We start from the raw sequence: 19,401 nt of genomic DNA, 5'->3' as shown, positions 1-19,401 counted from the left end.
CCGAGTTTCACTGCAAGGCAACGTTCAATTAATAGAATGGTAAATGCAAAGTCGTATTAAATTTTGACTTAAAACTTTCGTGACTGCAGGAATTCAAGTTTTTGGTTCTTTTTGTAAAGTCACGAAGATAGAAAGTAAAAAAATAATAAAAGCAAAACACTAAATTTATTATTTAGACTTCAAACTTATTATTTTTAATAAAAATGTAATTTTATTATTTTTATTATTTATTTTCCATCTCCGTGACTTTACCTGTAAGAACCAAGAATATTAAAGTTTAAAGTCAAAATTCACCCTCCACTCACCCACCCAATCACGAAAGCCGGGGGGGGGGGGGGTGACACCACGTGACCCACAACCCCCCGTGGAAAAGACGCTGCCAACCGATCATTCGCCTACCGCATTCGTTAACACATTCACCCATCATCTCTGCCTTGACGCAATCCACAACATTTATATCTTAAAACACCCCTCCCTCCCTTCCCCTAATAAATAAATTATTTAATTGTACACATTTTAAACGAGATTAAACCCATACTTACAATATTGTATACGTAAGTTTTTATTATTGCATCGTGACGAAACTGGCTGCGAGGAATCAGCGGCTTTGTCCCCCTCGTGCGCTTTGCAAATCTGGCTTCGCGCCAAACTCGCTAATTCGCGTTAATCGACAAAAGTTTAACTTGATGCAACTTCACAGTTATACAAAGTTGGCGTTCACTTCCCTCACGTTTGAGGGAAATCCCTCATCGTTGTTGTTATCGTCGTCATCGCGGCTCTTATCCGCGTGTTTTTTTTAGTTTTATTTCTCGTTGGTGGCTTGTGGTTGTTGTATTGGGGGGTGAGAGATTTCAGTTGACATGCCGAGGCTACTCAGGTGCGTGAGTGGCTCTGTGGCTGATTCATAACAGAGAGGGAGTTTGTTGTTGTTGGTTGGGGCAGATCGCGTCAATGTGTAAATGTTGTGTCGTTAAACTCGCCACCACCCGACACAGCAACTGGTGAGGGGGTGGTCACGTGAACAGAACGTGGCCAATTCGTCACTAGTACAGCACGAGTGTGTGTAGTGTATAGTGTAGTGTATAGTAGTATAGTGTAGTAGTGTAGTGTATAGTAGTGTATAGTGTAGTGTATAGTAGTATAGTGTATAGTAGTATAGTGTATAGTAGTATAGTGTAGAGTGGTGTATAGTGAATGTCTAGTAGTGTATAGTAGTGTAGTGTCTAGTAGTGTATAGTGTAGTGTATAGTCGTGTATAGTGTAGAGTAGTGTACAGTGTAGTGTATAGTAGTGTAGTGTCTAATAGTGTAGAGTAGTTTATAGTGTAGTGTACAGTGTAGTGTCTAGTAGTGTATAGTGTAGAGTAGTGTATAGCAGTGTACAGTGTAGTGTAGAGTGTAGAGTAGTGGTGCATAGTAGTGTAGTGTATAGTAGTGTAGAGTAGTTTATAGTAGTGTAGTGTCTAGTAGTGTATAGTGTAGTGTATAGTAGTGTAGTGTATAGTAGTGTAGTGTATAGTAGTGTAGTGTCTAGTAGTATATAGTGTAGTGTCTAGTAGTATAGTGTATAGTAGTGTAGTATACAGTGTAGTGTACAGTGTAGTGTATAGTGTAATTGATGACATTGGTACATCGGATCAGTTGGGACAGTGTTGGCGGGCTACGTGTCATGGCAGTTAGTTGGTGTCACTTCACGTTCGTTGATTGGCCCGGAGTCATGTTCATCGATTACGACGAGTTTCAATGCAGCCTCAATGTCACTGATTGACAACCGCCTTTGCAGATCGATAGGCACTGCCATGGCACTTGCTTTGCATTGTGTCATTGTAATTCAGTGGCACGGGTGTCCTGGCAGTACAGCAAGTGGGCCCGTGAATCCATGTACGTAATGTGAGTTATTCCTGAATTGATCTTTCATTGTTTTTCTTTTATCCAAATGATTGGTGTTGCAGAATCAAGAAATTTGATTATACTCAGCCTGAGGACTTTGAAGACGACGGTGAGTAGAATGTGAGGTATCTATACATATGATGGTTATGGGCAGACGACGTGGTGGACAGTAGTGATGGTTATGATTGTAATTATGGTCGTTGACTCGTTGGCTTATTTAAATGATTACAAGTCATATTTCATTACCAAAGTAAAATCGCATTAGATCCATCCGCAAGGGAGCTGCCGTGGCTAGCGCGGTGGGCTTGCAATCCAGAAGCCGCTGGTTCAATTCCATTTCCCGGCGTGGCAAGTTTCTTAAATCCCCTCCCCACCTCTCTTCCACCCAGCGGCGTCAATGAGTTCACCGCGCTTGGTCATGTGTGGTCGAGGAGGCGCTTTGCCGCCTCTACCAATGTGTCTGCGCAGCGTGGGAGAGTAGGCAATTTCCTCTTTTCAGCTCCCTCTTGTGGAGGCCCTCTGCACCAGTAGTAAAATCTCACCGTAAACTATTGCCAATTCCCGACTTTCATAACCGCCATTTGATTCCGAAAATGGTTATCGGTTTAACAAACCCAGCGATGTACGCGCGTCAATGTGTGTGCGTGTTGCATCGCCACAGACGGCGACTTCTCATCGGCCTCTCTTCCGCCAAGCAAAATGTCTCAAGCGGTGACCAATTCTGACGATGAAAATGGCGACAAGGCAAAGCCTGCAAAGAAGGCCTTGAGTGGAACCAAGAAGTCCCGTCAAGTCACGGCCTTGAACACAGCAGCAGGAACAGCAAGAGACGGAAGGTAATACTATACACTACACTGTACACTACTATACACTACACTACTATACACTACACTATACACTACTCTACTATACACTACACTACTATACACTACACTATACACTACACTGTACACTACTAGACACTACACTACTATACACTACACTATACACTACACTACTATACACTACACTATACGCTACACTATACACTACACTACTATACACTACACTATACACTACTAGACACTACACTATACACTACTCTACACTATACTACACACTACACTATACTACACACTACTCTACACTATACAATACACTGTACACTACTATACACTACACTATACACTACTCTACACTATACACTACTATACACTACACTGAATAATACTCTACACGACACTATACTACTATGCACCACTACTGTACACTACACACTACTCTACATTATACTATAACCTACTCTACACTACACACTACTGTACACTACACTATTATACACTACACTACTGTACACTACACTATACTGCTGTACACTACACTACTGTACACTACACTATACTGCTATACACTACACACTACTACATTACTATTATTGTGCCGTTACATCATGACAAGATGTAAATGCGTGTCCCTTAGAGACGCTCACCAGATGGAGTGCATCTCCTCGTCATTGTTTTACAAGTCAGCGTTGTTTGTATTGTTTCTGTTGCATCTCATGGATTCGCAGTTGCTTCCGACAGCCACTGCAATGGTAACGAAAGAACAGATTCTTGAGCCGAATTGCAATCCAAATCATGGCAATTCATGAAACCATCAGGAGGGAAATTCCTTCCATGCCTAGTTTGGATTCACTCCTTCCAGCTGCTCCATCATGTTATGTAGCAACCTCTTATTTATAACATTACTAGCGGTAAGTACCCGGCGTTGCCCGGGCGTAAAAGGCAGACACACATGTAGACTTACACACAGACATCGACCTACACACATAGAAACACATCGACTTAGATGCACACACACATATGGTTAAGTGCAGGATGTATCGTTAGCAGGCCAGCCTAAATGTTTGTAACCAGCGAAGATGTTCCATTAGCGGGGTGCATGTTTTGCAAGCGTAGAGAAGGGAGGGAATTACCGTGGCTGAGAAGACCTGGTGCTTCATGCGGAGCGAGAGACCAGGTAGCTTCCACACAGCGTAACGCAGCCGATGAAAAGATAATGGCGCCCGACTAATTTGGAGTGAGACCTCTGCTGTCAAACTGGAGCCGGTCATGAGCACACTGGCCAGGTATGGGAATCTCTCCAACTCTCCACAACTGCCGCATCACCAATTGTAAGTTGTGGGGCTGGATTGTTCGATGGTATAAAATACCCAGGCAGATGGTTAGTTTTGGTGGGGCTGATGGTGAGGCCCCACCTCTTAGTGACAAGCTCCAGGTTCAGCAGCAGTGAGCAGCAATCACCAGAGCATCGGCATACATAACATGGTTGAGCAATAGGGAGGCATCCCTTGACCGCACCCGGGCGTCGATCAGCCTCTTATTGTATCTGTACCATATGGTAATTCCACCGGTATAGGTCACTGAAGGCTTCACGAACTACGTGGTCAAAAGATATGTAAAATAATGTGGGAGCCAGAGGACATCCCTGTCACACCCCAAGGTGTAGAGGGAATGGCTCTGACTGACGGCCACGTAGTTTGACGTGGGGCCGCTCACCATCATGAAGGTCCTAAGGATCGTGAGCAAAGGGTGAGGGACTCCGAAAGCACGAAAAACAACCCAGAGGCCAGGCCTACTGATGGTATCATAGGCCTTGAGCAGGTCAATAAAGCACATACATTCACTCGCACGCACACATGGACCTACAGACACGCAAAGAAATGGACTTACACTTACTCACAAGGAGCAACGCACACAAAGCGACTAACACACACGCACATGGGCTGAGACACACACATATATCGACTCACGCAAACACATCGACTTACACACACATATATGGACTCACACACACTTGACATACACACGTGGAGTTACACAGACATATCGACGTACACACATACAGGGACTCACACACACACATACACACCGACTCACACACAGACATACGTGGACTGACACACACATTGACGTAAACACACATTTAAAGTTCAAGTTCATTTATTAGGTATAGCCCTGTGAGCCATTCGGCTCTTGAATTGGGTGTACTTACACACACACACACATATGGACTAAGACACACACACATGGACTGACGCACACATACATATGGACTCACACACGCATAGACATCCACTTTAGAGACACCCACATGGAGTTACACACACATATATGGACGTACACACATACAGCGACTCAGACACACACACATGGAATCACACACAGACATACGTGCACTAACACACACATTGACATAAACAAAGATCCCCCGTATAGCCTTAACAGACTGTAGGGGCAAGTGCTGTTAACGAGCACCTATGAAGGCCGGAACGGTACATGAGGGGGTAGGTGGCCAGCACCACGCCTGACCGCCTTTGTCTCCCCAGTGGCGATGTTTACACACCGCACCAGTTACTCATTTAAGGCTGAGTCGACCTAGGGGAGGCCCAGGACCGGTTCAGATAATCGTCACTGGTGTTAGCCGTGAGCGGGAATCGAACCCGGGTCGCCAGGTTCATAGCGCAGCGCGCTAACCGCTACACTACCGCTCCCCACACACATGTACTTACACACACATGTACTTACACACACATGTACTTACACACACATGTACTTACACACACATGTACTTACACACATACATAGACTGACACACACATGGATTAACACACACATGTCGACTCACACACGCGCACTGACTTACACACACACATCGAGTGAGACACACACACATGTATGGACTTACACACACATGTGGACTTACACACACACACATATGGACTAACACACACATACACATCGACTGACACACATAGACACACGAATACACATACACACTCAGATGGAGCCATGCACACACATCGACTAACACACACACACATGGACTAACACACACACACACACATGGACTAACACACACACAGCTACTGATACGCACACAAATGGACTTACACGCACACTTGGACTGACACACACACACAAACACTTTGACGTACACACACACATCGGGCGTTGTCCGTTCGAAAAAGACAGACATGGAGTTAAAGACACGCATGGCTCTACACGCACAAACATATGGACTCAAAGACACACACGTGGACTCATACACACACATCGATGGGCACAACAATCCCCGATGATGGCACAGCTATCAGTATCGCAGTACTACGTATGAGTAAATAGCGTGACGTGAGCGATGGAAACAATAGAGATGCATTTAAGAAATAAGCAGAGATAAGTGTAAATGAAAGATAAACAATGAACCAGAGTTGGTATGTGCACACAAAGATATATATATATAGTAATATCTGGCAACGTATTTGTTTCATAATATTAAGCAATGAAGCATATTTTTTATCAGCACACAAACATTATTATTGTAATGTTTGTAAACTAATGTGTTTAACAATAGTAAACAATGGACTTGAGTTGTTAGCGTAAGAAGCAAGGAACTCTGTACTTAGCATAGGCGTGTTGAGGCCTTGTGCCATGCTTAGCCCCCGTCCTGGCCTACATTGGCGAGGCGGCGGAGTTGGCACGTTGCCAGGCTAGGGGCTGGGCCGCTACCCCCCCCCCCCCAGCATCCCCCGCCCGTGCAAGAATAATGGTATGTAAGCAGTAAAATATTATTATCTACGGAGTCTGTAGTATAAAGTGGACGCATCGTGTTGGGGGGGGGGCGAAGAGGACATGACACTGTGAAGAAATGTCCGCAGAGTTACGTATGTACGTCTTGCCTGCTGTAAAACGCGTAAAAGAAAATGAGCTCGTGCGAACGCGCATCACTTGGCAGTGTCTATCCCCCCCCCCACGCAATTGGCGTCAGTTGGTACGGTCGATGTCGAGCAATAAGTAAGTAATTAATAATAGAAACCGCACAAATGTGTTAATTAAACAACTTTAAACTTTACGGATGGGGAAACGGAATAGCCTATTCCCACCGCGGGGCTTAGGGCGTGCCGCCTGCCAATTTTATTTCTATGTGAAGCCCACCGTCCAAGAGCCAAATCCCCCGCAAGCGCGCGGAGACTCTTATATATAAGAAGAAAAGAAGATTGCACTGCCCACACCAACCTCTGTGCATTGTCGTCGTTTGCAATCGCACTTTGCGCCACTCTGCGCAGACCGTCCCTGGACGACGAGCGTCTCTTTGAGAGGGAGCTCAAGGAGGTCCTTGCCCTCGCTGGTGATCAGACGGAAGTGGCGGCGTCTTCGCGGGAGAGTTCACAGGAAGCCGTGGGCAGTGCCACCGTCAACACGGACGACCCACCCGGTATGAGACTCTACAGATTTGTGGCTTTCTGTATGTTTGCACGTGTGTGGACATGTATGATGCTCACTGCCAACACCAGTAACGATTATATGAACTAGTCCTGGGCCTCTCCGAGGTCGACTCAGCCTCAAATGAGTACTTGGTGCAATTCCAGGCGTGGTGCTGGCCATCCACCCCCATGTATGCCGTGCCGACCTTCATACGTGCTCGCTCACGGCAGCTGCCACAACAGCCTCTGAATGGCTGTACGGGGAATCTATGTGTTTGTACGGTGGCTAGGAGATGTTTCACTTCCTCGTCTGGTGTACAGAAGGTCGTGCGTTCGATCCCGACCCTGACGCCTGCTGCTGTATATGTAATAAAAGGACTCGAACACTTCTTTCTGTCTTCGTGTCTTTATTCAGGTTCACGTCTTTACCCACACGGCACTCTGTTATAACTCCTGTATTTGTAGCCCCCGGCTATTCACTGCTATTATAGCTTCCTCACCCCTCTGACTCTCTGCTTCATCTACTGTAACCTCCTCCCTGCAGACTTGCTGCTACCCCTATGTGCAGACCCTCTGGCTGTCACTGTATGCAGACCCGCTGCCCACTCTCTCTGTGCAGCCCCGCTGCTGACTGCAGCCCCCTCGCTGCCTCGGGTCGGTCACCGCTGGCCAACGGTGCCGATCCTCGCTCCCCCCGTGCTCGTGGCGATCTCGCCACACCCCGCTTCGCCCTTCGTGGCCTTCCTCTGTTCCTGGTTCCCCGTCACTCCCTCTGCTCTTCCGGTTCCCCTCCTTCTATACTCAACCCCTCTGCCCCCCACGTGACCTAACTCCTCCCCCCCTGACGGCACCTCAGAAGGGCCGTTTACAACCGCATTACATCACCCTCCCCCCTAAAGAAAATCCAGCCGACCTCGGCTGAATTGCAACCTGAAAAGCAATGCGGGTGTAAAGGGCCAACACGCAAAAAGACACGAAGCATTGAAGAACATTATAACAATAACACAACACAACACAATCTAACGAAACGTGAGGGATTTCGAGCGAGTACGGGTAGCCGGGCCGTCCCGGACGGTCGGCGGCCCACCCGCCGAGCGGGAACGTGGAAGGGTTTTAGGGGCGACGGGCGCAAGTTCTTCCGTCGCCATTGGAGGCCCGCCACTGTCCCGCTCGCGTCCAGAAACATCCCGTACTCGCGTCCGCGGAGGGATAGGAAGAGCTGCAGGTCCCGTGGGTTCTGCGGCTCCGGTCGGCGTCCCACAAGCGGAAGGTCCTCCTCCCTGCGCTGTCACGGCCGGCTTGTCTGTGAAGGGTACGACAGGCGCTCTCGCAAGGTCAGCAGACACAGGCAAGGGCGAGTCGGCAGCAACAGACCCCGGCAAGGCAACTTGGGGAGATGACGCATCCGGCCGTGGGGCAATGTATGGCTTCAACCGGGACGTGTGCACGAACCAACGCCGTGCACCAACCTGAACACGCGCCGACTGTGGGTTGGGAACCTCAATGAGGCGGACCGGACCCTGCCAAGGTCGATGTAATTTAGGAGATGTACCTGGCCGCACCTGTGGGCAATGAAGCCAGGCCAGGTCCCCCTTTTTCCAGGGACACTCCCCCTTTGAACGTCGGGCACACCGCTCATTCCTGGCCTGAGCCTTGGCAGTAGCCATGCGGGCATTTTCCCTCGCCTCAGCGACACGCCGAACGTTGTCCTTAATATACTCAGGAAGAGGCTTAACAGGCCCCCTCGCACCGGTTCCCAACTGGTCATGAATCGGCGGCACGTTCTCACGGCCGTACATAAGGAAAAACGGCGAGTATCCAGTAGCCGCGTGCGGCGTCATGCGATACGCCGAAAGCACCCCAGGGATATGCAAATCCCAATCAGATTGGTTTTCCCCGACTGTATGGCACAGCATGGCGGACAGAGTCCGATTCAACCGTTCCACCATACCATCCGTTTGCGGGTGGTAGGGGGACGTCCGTATCTTTTTAGTTCCAAGAGCCGCACACACCTCCCCCAACAATTTAGACGAAAAGTTACGTCCCTGATCCGTAAGGAGCCTCTCCGGAGCCCCTTTGTCCATTACATACCCAAATAGAAAGGCGTCCGTGATAGACGCCGCTGACTGGTCAGGCAAGGGCCAGGCCATCGGCCAGCGAGAGAGGTACTCCACCCCCACCAGTAAATACTTATTCCCTTTAGCTGATGGCGGAAAGGGTCCCAAAATATCTAACGCCACCAACTCATTAACCCGAGATACTTTAATCGATTGTATCGGCGGAACATATGGATGTTTAGGCGGCTTACGGCGGGCACAATCGGGACACGCGCGAACGTGACCGACGACATCCGTCGTCATGCCGTGCCAATAATAGTCTCGTTGCAGCGTCAATAGGGTTTTCTGCACCCCCAGGTGTAAAAGTGTGTCACAGTGCAAAGATCGAATCAACTCATAGCGCAATGACGCAGGCACAACGAGACGCCAGTGTTCCTGTATCCCTTCCCTCCACATCAGTAACCCATCTCGGAGAGCAGATTCCGAATTACCACCCGCACCGACTTCCTTACCCGCCTTCTCCGTTCGTTTCCGTAACGACACCAAAGAATCGTCCAACATTTGCTCCCGAATCCACACAGACCTTGGAAGACGCAAAATCCCGTCAGCCGGTCCCCCTTCAACCGGTCCCGGTGTAAGCGGAGGTTCGAGAACATCCACTGCCCGCGCGACAGGTTGAGGGGGGGGCTGAGCCGGTCCACACCTATGCGTCCCCGACGCACACGCACAAGGGGATTGTTGCGGCAACCTGGACAGTGCGTCCGCGTTAGCGTGACGCACACCCTTCCGATGGTGAATTTGGAAGGAGAATTCTTGCAACGTGTCCAGCCATCTCGCCAATTGTCCGGATGGCTGGTCCATCTTAAGAGCGTACTGCAAGGCCGCATGGTCCGTTCGGACAATAAACGACCGACCGTACAGATACGGTCGAAATTGGCGGAGAAAATACACAATAGCCAAAAGTTCCCTGCGAGTGACGCAGTAACGAGTTTCCGCGGGAGACAAAACCCGACTCCCGTACGCCACCACACGCTCAACACCACCTTTTGACTGGGACAACACCGCCCCAATCCCGGTGTCACTCGCATCAGTATCCAGAATGAAGGGATGTTCAAAATCCGGATAATCCAACGTCGGCGCAGTAGCCAGTAGGTCGCGCAGGCTCCGAAACGCCGCCTCCTCCGGCGGTCCCCACACAAATTTGTGCCCCTTCCCAGTAAGGAGATGCAAAGGCCTGGCGATAGTAGCGAAATTCGGAACAAACCTCCGGTAATATGAGGCGAACCCCAAAAACCGACGCACATCACCCACCGTGGCGGGGGTTGCCCAATCCCGGACACACGCAGTTTTCTCTGGATCCGTGGCCACCCCGTCCGCACTAACAATATGTCCCAAGTATCGAACGGAACGTTGCAGTAGATGACATTTCTTAGGCTTGAATTTCAAATTAGCAGAACGCATTCTGGCAAAAACGGCCTCCAACCGCAATAAATGCTCATCAAATGTGCGGCTGAAGACAATAATATCATCTAAATAAATGAGACATGTCTCCCACTGCAACCCCGTCAATACCAACTCCATCAATCTCTGAAAGGTGGCAGGGGCTGCATTCAACCCCATCGGCAGACAGTTAAATTGGAACAACCCCTGCGGCGTACGGAACGCTGTCTTTTCCCGCGAGGGCTCGTCAAGGGGAAGCTGCCAGAAGCCCGAAGAGAGATCTAGCGTTGAAAAAAACTTAGCCCCTGACAAGGCGTCGAGAGAATCGTCCATACGCGGCAGGGGATACGCATCTGCCACCGACACTTTATTTAACTTCCGAAAATCCACACAAAATCGTAATTTACCATCTTTCTTTTTAACCAACACGACAGGCGCACCCCACGGGCTATTAGACGGATTTATAATATCCGCTTTCAACATGTCTTCCACTGCCCCTCGAACGTGCTCACGCTCAGCCGGACTCATCCGACGCGAGTTCAAGCGGATAGGGGCCGCGTCCCCCGTTTCGATGTGATGAGAGAGCAGCGAGGTGCGTCCCAAGTCCAAATCGTCCGAGCTAAACACATCGGAATAGCTCGCTAATAATTTATGAATCGCACAACGCTGCTCAGCGGAAAGGGCCGAATTTTCCGCACATAATTCGGCGATCCAACGATCGTCCACCCCTCCGTCGTGTGAAACACCACCCACCAGCCCCCCGTCCGGAATGTCACTCTGAGCCGTAAACGCCGTAGTGGCGTGTGCCACAACGGTACCAGCCGGCACACACACGCTTTCAGAAGTCGCATTTAACACCTGCAAAAACGGGCGCTGATCCGGACGGACAATGGTTTGCGCCCCCACCAGTGCCAATCCGCCCGTAACAGCGGCGGACGGCGACAGCAAAATTCCACAAGCACTCTGCCGACCCGGAACCGGCTTCCGGTATCGTAGGGGAATGAGCATCTGCGAGCCAGGTGGAATATCAACTGAAACTTCCGATAACGCCTGCACCTGGGCAACCGGAGCCGGTCGCCCCCAGGTGGACTGTAAAAACGCCAATTTGCGGCCCCCTGGCAGTTCAATGCAATTTTCATTGATTCTAATTAAAATGGGCATCTTAGCCAAAAAATCCGTGCCCAACAAGCAAGGAACCGCCAGGGACCTCGAAATTAACACAACGCCCGAGGCCGAGACCCCCCCGATAGAAATATTAGCGTCCACCTGTCCCACGATGCCCATACTACCCCCGTTCGCAGCGATGCAGGAAGCGTAAGCCGGCCTCACGGCCCCCGGTGGGATGTTCAAAAGAGGGAATATGACATCCGAAATAATGGTCGCGGACGCCCCGGAATCCACCAAAATACGCACGTCCACCCCTTGGATCGACCCCGGTACAGTGGACAAACCTGTAGCGGCCGCGACAACCCGCCGAGCCAACTTACGCCACTGCGTTATCGAGCGACAAGGCGCAGATACTGGCCTCCCATATTTTAGAACATCCGCGTCGCACAACAACGGCGATGAGTGAGGTGTCAGGCCTTGCCGGGTGTCTGGTGCGCACCGACTTGCCTGTGCCGGAGGGTCTTTCTTTGGGACGTCCGCGATCGAGGCCTCCTGCTGGGGCGGCCCCGGAACCCGGGCCCAGCAGTCCCTGGCATAGTGGCCCCGACGGCCGCAGCGGAAACAGTCGACGTCGGGTCGGCGCGCAGCAGGCACCCCGTCCCGACGTGGCCGCGCCGGCGGCGGAGCCCGCGGCCCCGGCTCGCTTCGAGCCGGCCACGGAGTGGAGGCGGCCGACAGCTCCTTTGGGCCGGTCGCATCCGGCACGTACACGGCCTTTGTAGGGTCCCACCCTACGGCCCCCCCATCGACGACAGGACCGCCCGTCCACGCCGTGACTTGTTTCCAGCGGCGGAGATTGAACTGGGCGTCCAAACACTTAGCCGCGGTCCGGGACGTGAGTTTCTCGTGACCGCAAGCCGGCATAGGAATGCCCAGATCCCGGGATAACTCCAACATCTTCCCCAAGATGAGAGGTTCCAGCAGGTCAGGCTCCGTCTCCGGGTAAGCGGCCATCGCGAGTTCCAGCACGGCGCCCCTGTACGCTACAGGCGACTCCTCCGGTGCGCGTTGCCGCTGCACGAAGCGGCGATGGGCGTCATCCGGTGGCTCGTACGCGTCCGCCATTTCGTCGAACACTCCACGCAATGTTTTCTTCTTCGCAGCTTTTATAGAGCGAAAAAAACGAACAGACTCATCGTCAAGGAGAGTCGGAAGCACCTCCAGCGCCTCGGCGTCCGTCCACCTTGCCGTTCGTACCGCCGCCAAAAATCGACAAGCGAACGCACTCCAATCGCCCCCGATGGAGAACTCCTTAACAGTTGTAAGGTGACGACTGCGGCTCCTTGGCCTGCTTCCGTCCGTCACCGACTCTTCCGGCGGCAAGTTCAGCAAGGCGTCGCAACGCGGTGTCGCCAAGATGGCGGACGATCTTCGTGGCGGCCCCAAGATGGCGGCTTCCCGCCTTCCGTGGTGCGCCACGCCCAAGATGGCGTCTTCACGCCGCGTGGTCGATGGCGGCGCCATCGAAGACGACCCGGGCTCCTGCCGATCACCACCATCACCTTCCAACGCCGCCCTTGGCGTGACAAGGTCACACAACTCCGTGATGACGGTTTTTAGGGTCGCCAGTTGCTCCGCCATCCGGGTCCATCTTAAATCTTCGTCCTTCAACGCAGATGGGTCGGGCGCAGCGGCAACCTCCTCCACACCCGGGCCCTCACGGATCTCTCCCTCCGCCGAAGTGAAGCCGACCTCAGGAGGAAGATCGTCGTCGTCCGATGATGAAGCCGACGCCGGAGATGGGATATTCTTCTTCCTCAGTTGTTTCGCCATGCCGTTTCACTTCTGACTCCAGTGTAATAAAAGGACTCGAACACTTCTTTCTGTCTTCGTGTCTTTATTCAGGTTCACGTCTTTACCCACACGGCACTCTGTTATAACTCCTGTATTTGTAGCCCCCGGCTATTCACTGCTATTATAGCTTCCTCACCCCTCTGACTCTCTGCTTCATCTACTGTAACCTCCTCCCTGCAGACTTGCTGCTACCCCTATGTGCAGACCCTCTGGCTGTCACTGTATGCAGACCCGCTGCCCACTCTCTCTGTGCAGCCCCGCTGCTGACTGCAGCCCCCTCGCTGCCTCGGGTCGGTCACCGCTGGCCAACGGTGCCGATCCTCGCTCCCCCCGTGCTCGTGGCGATCTCGCCACACCCCGCTTCGCCCTTCGTGGCCTTCCTCTGTTCCTGGTTCCCCGTCACTCCCTCTGCTCTTCCGGTTCCCCTCCTTCTATACTCAACCCCTCTGCCCCCCACGTGACCTAACTCCTCCCCCCCTGACGGCACCTCAGAAGGGCCGTTTACAACCGCATTACATATATTTGGAGTTTGCGTGTCTCTCCCCGTGGTCACGTGGATTTTTCTTCGGGTCCTCCAGTTTTCCCTCTACATTTAGAATATTTCGCCGCGATACATCTCCACGTGATAATTGCTCACTTTCTTGAGCTACCATTTTTGATAGCCAAGTCGCTTCTGAAGAAGAGACATTTGGCTCAGTGGGCCTTACCTGATGACACAAAGTTGTTTAGTTTTGCATGGCAGTGCCAGGCCACTGAGGATGCTCATGTGTTGCCCTCTGTTCAAACCACACAGCAGTCTCCTGCTGGCTTTTTCCTAAATCGTATCGTATTCTTTATTGATTTTTCAAAGTCGAGATAAAATCTTGATTTGAAGCTTCAGTTGACTCTGTAGCACTATCACTACGACTGTATTGTTCCCAAAAAAAATTTTTCAATAGTAATATTTGGCAAACATTCAATACGTGCCATGACCACATTGGAATACTTGCTTTTATTTGGTAAAGTAATTCTGACCGATCAGAAATATGAAACAACAGTGTCCACAATGCAGCGACCACGACGACGACGGGTAATCACATGTTGTCTAAAACACGACAGACAACGAGACGGGCGAGTCCTCGGAGTCCGCTGGGAAGTCCGACAGCGATGACAGCGACCACAAGAAGCCCTTCTGGAAGTTCAAGGTGCCTAGGGTCACCGCCGCCACCGCCAACAGGAGAGGGAGCAAAGCCGCCGTGGCCAGGGGCAGCAGAACAACGGGCGCGGCGCGTGGAGCCGGGGCGGATGTCGGGCCAGATCCTGCCCCTCGGCAATCAGCGAAGCGCCTCCCCCCGCCCGCGTTCAACGAAGCCGGCGTCGCGGATCGTGCCACCGCATCGCCTCTACCCAAGTGGGTTCCTCCAGGTAAGGACAAAGCATCGAAACCACGGCCGGCACAAGCGCACGTGTTTCTAACTCGCACGCCTTTCACGTTTTCCCACGATGAAACCATCCATGGATGTGCCTCACCTCCACTGGGTCTGTCTAGGAAGCTAAGCAGGGATTTGAGCCTGCTAAGTACAATCTTAATTTGGAGCTTTCGTGACTGCAGGAATGACTCTTTGGTTCTTTCGGTAAAGTCACGTATAAAGAGAAAGTAATAAATTAAATACTAGCATACGACGTTTCGATTGCAACACAAGCAATCATCATCAGGAATAAATGAAATAGAAACACAAATCTAGTATACTTAGAAATGGAATGTAATACAACAGAGAGTCGGATAACATAACAGTCTACACCCTACCTGGTTGATTATGTTCTTCCTGAGAATACTACATTTGAGAGAGAGAGATAAAAACACAGAACCAGAAACATATAGACAGACATATAAGCAGACAGATATCACAGAGATACATAGAGAGAGGGAACAAACATAGGCACACAGAGAAAGCAACGTCTCTGTATCGAGGCCTTGATGAGTGATGACCACCGTAGCTCTCCGGGTGATGTAGGTGTGAGAGCGCGAGATGGTCTGCACCTGGCAGTGCCGAGTGTTGCTACCTCGCCGTGAGCGACACTCACGGCGGAGTGGGAACACGTCCACTTGCGGGGTCGACGGAGCGAGGATATCCGAGTGTGTGTGCTAGATTCATTGTTGTGCGAGCGTGAGGGATGGCGGCAGCTTCGGAGAGGCCTTCATCTCGCAGTGGATAAAGCATGTCTGAGTGTGTGTATGCGGAATGCTAATGGAGCAGACAAAACTCTTCAAAGGAAGCAGAAAAAACTAAAAAAGTTTCAAAAAGAGAATGTTTTTTTCATCGAATTGTGACTCCAAATGACGACGTTCTTCTACTTACTTTGGAGGAGTCAATGGTCACGTGGCAACTAAGTGTGTGTAATCCTCAGAGTAACTTTACAATAATGATGAAAAATCCCACGATGGTTTGCAGTCCTTTGTTTATCCACCTATGAACGAAGGCCCCTCCATGTCACCAGAAATAATGACGACTTAGAAAATCGTTGAGAATGTGAGTTAACGTGTGTTACTGTCGTAGCCTAACCCCCCCCTCCCCTTTAACCACATCAGGTCCGGCCTTGCATCTTGGCCTCTCGAAACGAGCCAAGCTGACGCCTCTCCACCCTGACTCAACATGAAATCACCACGGATCACCACAGATCACCACGGACCACCACAGCCCGCCACAGATCACCACAGATCACCATGGACCACCACAGCCCGCCACAGCCACCAGCCACTGACTCTTTCAACATGCCATGACATGTCCCAGTCAGCCACTAAGCCATTCCACTTGCCACGGTCTGCGAGTGATACATTCCAAACTCTGAGCACTACCACGGTTTGCCACTGAACCATGGCCTTGTCTGGGACAAGCACTTACCCATTCAACCGCCAAGGGCTACTACCACTGACAGCCCAAGTGCAACTCAACTTGCCATTACTCAACGTATACAAGACCCGCCATGCCTCAATAGGTGCGGTCTGCTGTAAGCCGACCTGACTTGCCACCGTAGAGATTGCCGCAGCCCGCTGTGAGGTGACTGCTCGCTGCCTGCAGCCACGGCCTAAAGCACGGCTGCTAGACTGACTTGAACCACCGCCGAAGACAACCTCAGCTGCCGTGGCTGAAATCTGAGGCACAGTTTAACAGTGAAAGCCCTTTATTCCAATTCAATAGCACGTTTTTTGTTAGCACATGGATGAAAATCATCTGAATAACTTAGTTTTAATGCTTTTCGTTAGAGTCTGTAGAGCAGTTTCGTTCTGCATTTAGTTTATTGTTATATAGCACGAGTGTTTGGTGTAAACTTTAACGCAAGACTGGTTATAATTCTGTATGACTTCACGAGATATTGGCCGGACTAGAAATGTTTTCATCCTGGCCTCACTGCACAACTCTCAACCCATTGTCCTGAAATTTAAAGACGTGGCCCAAAATTCAAACGGCTGTTATCTTTCGATTAAAAGCTTTCGTGACTGCAGGGATTCATCTTCTTGGTTCTTTCGGTAAAGTCACGTAGAATGGAAATAATAAAATAATAAAAATTAAACAATACAATTCTCACGACGCTTTGGCCACAACGCAAGCAGAAGAACAGGTGAAGAACAGGTCTGTCGGAAAGACAGACGCTGTCTTTCCGACAGACCTGTTCTTCTGCTTGCGTTGTGGCCGAAACGTCGTGAGAATTGTATTTTATTATGTTTTATTTTTATTATTTTATGATTTCCCTTCTACGTGACTTTACCGAAAGAACCAAGAAGCTATTAACTTGCGGCTACACACCGATATTGTGTTCCCAGGACGCGCAGCCCAAGTTTGCGTCTGCGAGAGAAGAGCTACAGATTCTCCTCGCATTATACGGCTTCCTGTTTGTGCGATTTTGCGCTGTTTATGGGGCAAGCCGGTTCATACCCAAAATTCGCGAGATGCGGTTTCACTTAAGTCACGTGCGGCTACGCGCTCGGATGTAGGACAAGATTGTGTGTGTGTACTGTCCACGCTACTCGGCAGGCAGCTGTATCCTTGTGCGGTGTCGCTTTGTGTGCCCTTTTTGAAACGCATCTTCTACTAGCGCAGACAGCGAGGGAAACCTGTACATTGCACTTGTTAATTTTGACTTGCATCTAGAAGGGTTTAGGGGGGTCTGGATGCAATGTGACTTCGTGCTCCTTTACCAAAAGACATTCCAAACTCTTGCCCTCAGAAATACAATCCAGGTTTTAATGCACACACACACACAAGTAAGATGAGTGCAGTCACAGGTAACGGCAGTGTTTGTTTTAAAGCTTTCGTGACTGCAAGGATTCATATTTTTGGTTCTTTCGGGTAAAGTCACGTAGAAGGGAAATAATAAAGTAATAAAAATATAAACCAATTAAATTCTCACGACCTTTCGACTGCAACACAAGCAATCATCGTCAGGTGTGAAAACCACAGCAAGTAAATTTTAAAAAAATTGTATAATTTTATTTCGATTTAAAGCTTTCGTGACTGCAGGGATTCATCTTCTTGGTTCTTTCGGTAAAGTCACGTAGAAGGAAAATAATAAAATAATAAAAATAAAACAAAATTATTCTCACGACGTTTCGGCCACAACGCAAGCAGCCATCTTCAGGTGGAGAATTATTTTATGTTTTATTTGTATTATTTTCTTTCTACGTGACTTTACCGAAAGAACCAAGAAGATGAATCCCTGCAGTCACGAAAGCTTTAAATCGAAATTTGTCGTTGTTGTTGTTTGGAGTGGAATCCATGGAGCTGCACAAGTCTACGTCATCACCTTCGGCATCGTCTGCATCGTTGTTGGCCAAGCAGCCTGTTGCTGTCCTGACCCTGGCATCGTTGCCTGTGACGGCGACAATAAAACAGAGTGCCTCCTCAATACGACTCGTGTCTCTCTAAAGTTTCGTGTCTCTCTAAACTAATTCAGCATCAAAGGGAGGGGATAGGGGTAGCATTAATAAAGGGAAGGAGTGTTAATAGTATGTAGCTGCTGATGCTGAATTAGTACTATTCACATACCTGCATTTCCCATATCCTCTATGCTTAATACAATGAACAAAGTAATATATAGTATCGTAATTGTATAGTAAATAAATAGCAGTGTGATACACATTAGGGTGGGTAGAATAATACATAGTGTTATATTAAAATGTATAAGGTATAGGGTGGTTTATAGCAATACAGTATGTAATTTAATGTTGGGTTTGTCTATGGCAGTATATAGTACGGTGTAGACTCGTGTGATGTAAGAGAATAAAGTTTAGATGGTAGCATATTATATAATTTTTACGACGTAGAATTGTAATGTATAACTTACAGTTAGTAACTCAGCTTATTGTAGAGTATAGTAAGTATACTGATGATGCTATGTAGTTTATACTTTAGTTGTTTACGTGGTGGTTTTAGTTACTGCAGCTACATACTATTAACACTCCTTCCCTTGATTAATGCTACCCCTACCCCCTTCCTTTGATGATGAATTAGCACTATTCACATTCCTGCATTTCCCATATCCTCTCCCTTTGATGCTGCTAATCCTGCATAATGCACGGGCATATGTAGCACTAATCACATTCCTGCATTTTCCATAAATATGCTAAATTCATCTTGATATGCAAATTCCTTTGTCAAGACGCCCAGCTTATATACATGCTCCAAGCTCGTGTGCTGTTTCATTCAGACTCTGTCGCCTCGACAGACCTGGTCTTCACCTGAGGACGGCTGCTTGCGTTGTGGCCGAAACGTCGTGAGAATTATTTTATTATGTTTTATTTTTATTATTTTATTATTTCCCTTCTACGTGACTT

At 49.5% G+C, this 19,401-nt stretch overlaps 1 protein-coding gene across 1 annotated transcript; it reads left to right on the top strand.

Moving 5' to 3' along the window:
• Nucleotides 1-668: 668 nt before the first annotated feature.
• Nucleotides 669-17,136, top strand: LOC133361830 (nuclear ubiquitous casein and cyclin-dependent kinase substrate 1-like). Its single transcript, XM_061580820.1, has 6 exons — nucleotides 669-877; nucleotides 1,952-1,998; nucleotides 2,551-2,725; nucleotides 6,994-7,142; nucleotides 14,688-14,993; nucleotides 16,159-17,136. Exons 1-6 carry the CDS (start codon nucleotides 861-863, stop codon nucleotides 16,224-16,226), a joined length of 762 nt encoding a protein of 253 aa, XP_061436804.1. The 5' UTR covers nucleotides 669-860; the 3' UTR covers nucleotides 16,227-17,136.
• The last annotated feature ends 2,265 nt before the right edge of the window (nucleotides 17,137-19,401 follow it).

This window comes from Lethenteron reissneri, unplaced genomic scaffold (genome assembly GCF_015708825.2).
Source record: "Lethenteron reissneri isolate LAM-NWPU_2019-01 unplaced genomic scaffold, ASM1570882v1 scaffold_1248, whole genome shotgun sequence".
Taxonomy (NCBI): domain Eukaryota; kingdom Metazoa; phylum Chordata; class Hyperoartia; order Petromyzontiformes; family Petromyzontidae; genus Lethenteron; species Lethenteron reissneri.
This window is presented reverse-complemented; position numbering and strand designations above follow the sequence as displayed.

Coding starts and splice junctions, on each gene's coding strand:
- LOC133361830 (XM_061580820.1), top strand. Junction 2,726..6,993: donor GGAACAGCAAGAGACGGAAG/GTAATACTATAC, acceptor CACTCTGCGCAG/ACCGTCCCTGGACGACGAGC. Junction 14,994..16,158: donor ACCCAAGTGGGTTCCTCCAG/GTAAGGACAAAG, acceptor TAACCACATCAG/GTCCGGCCTTGCATCTTGGC.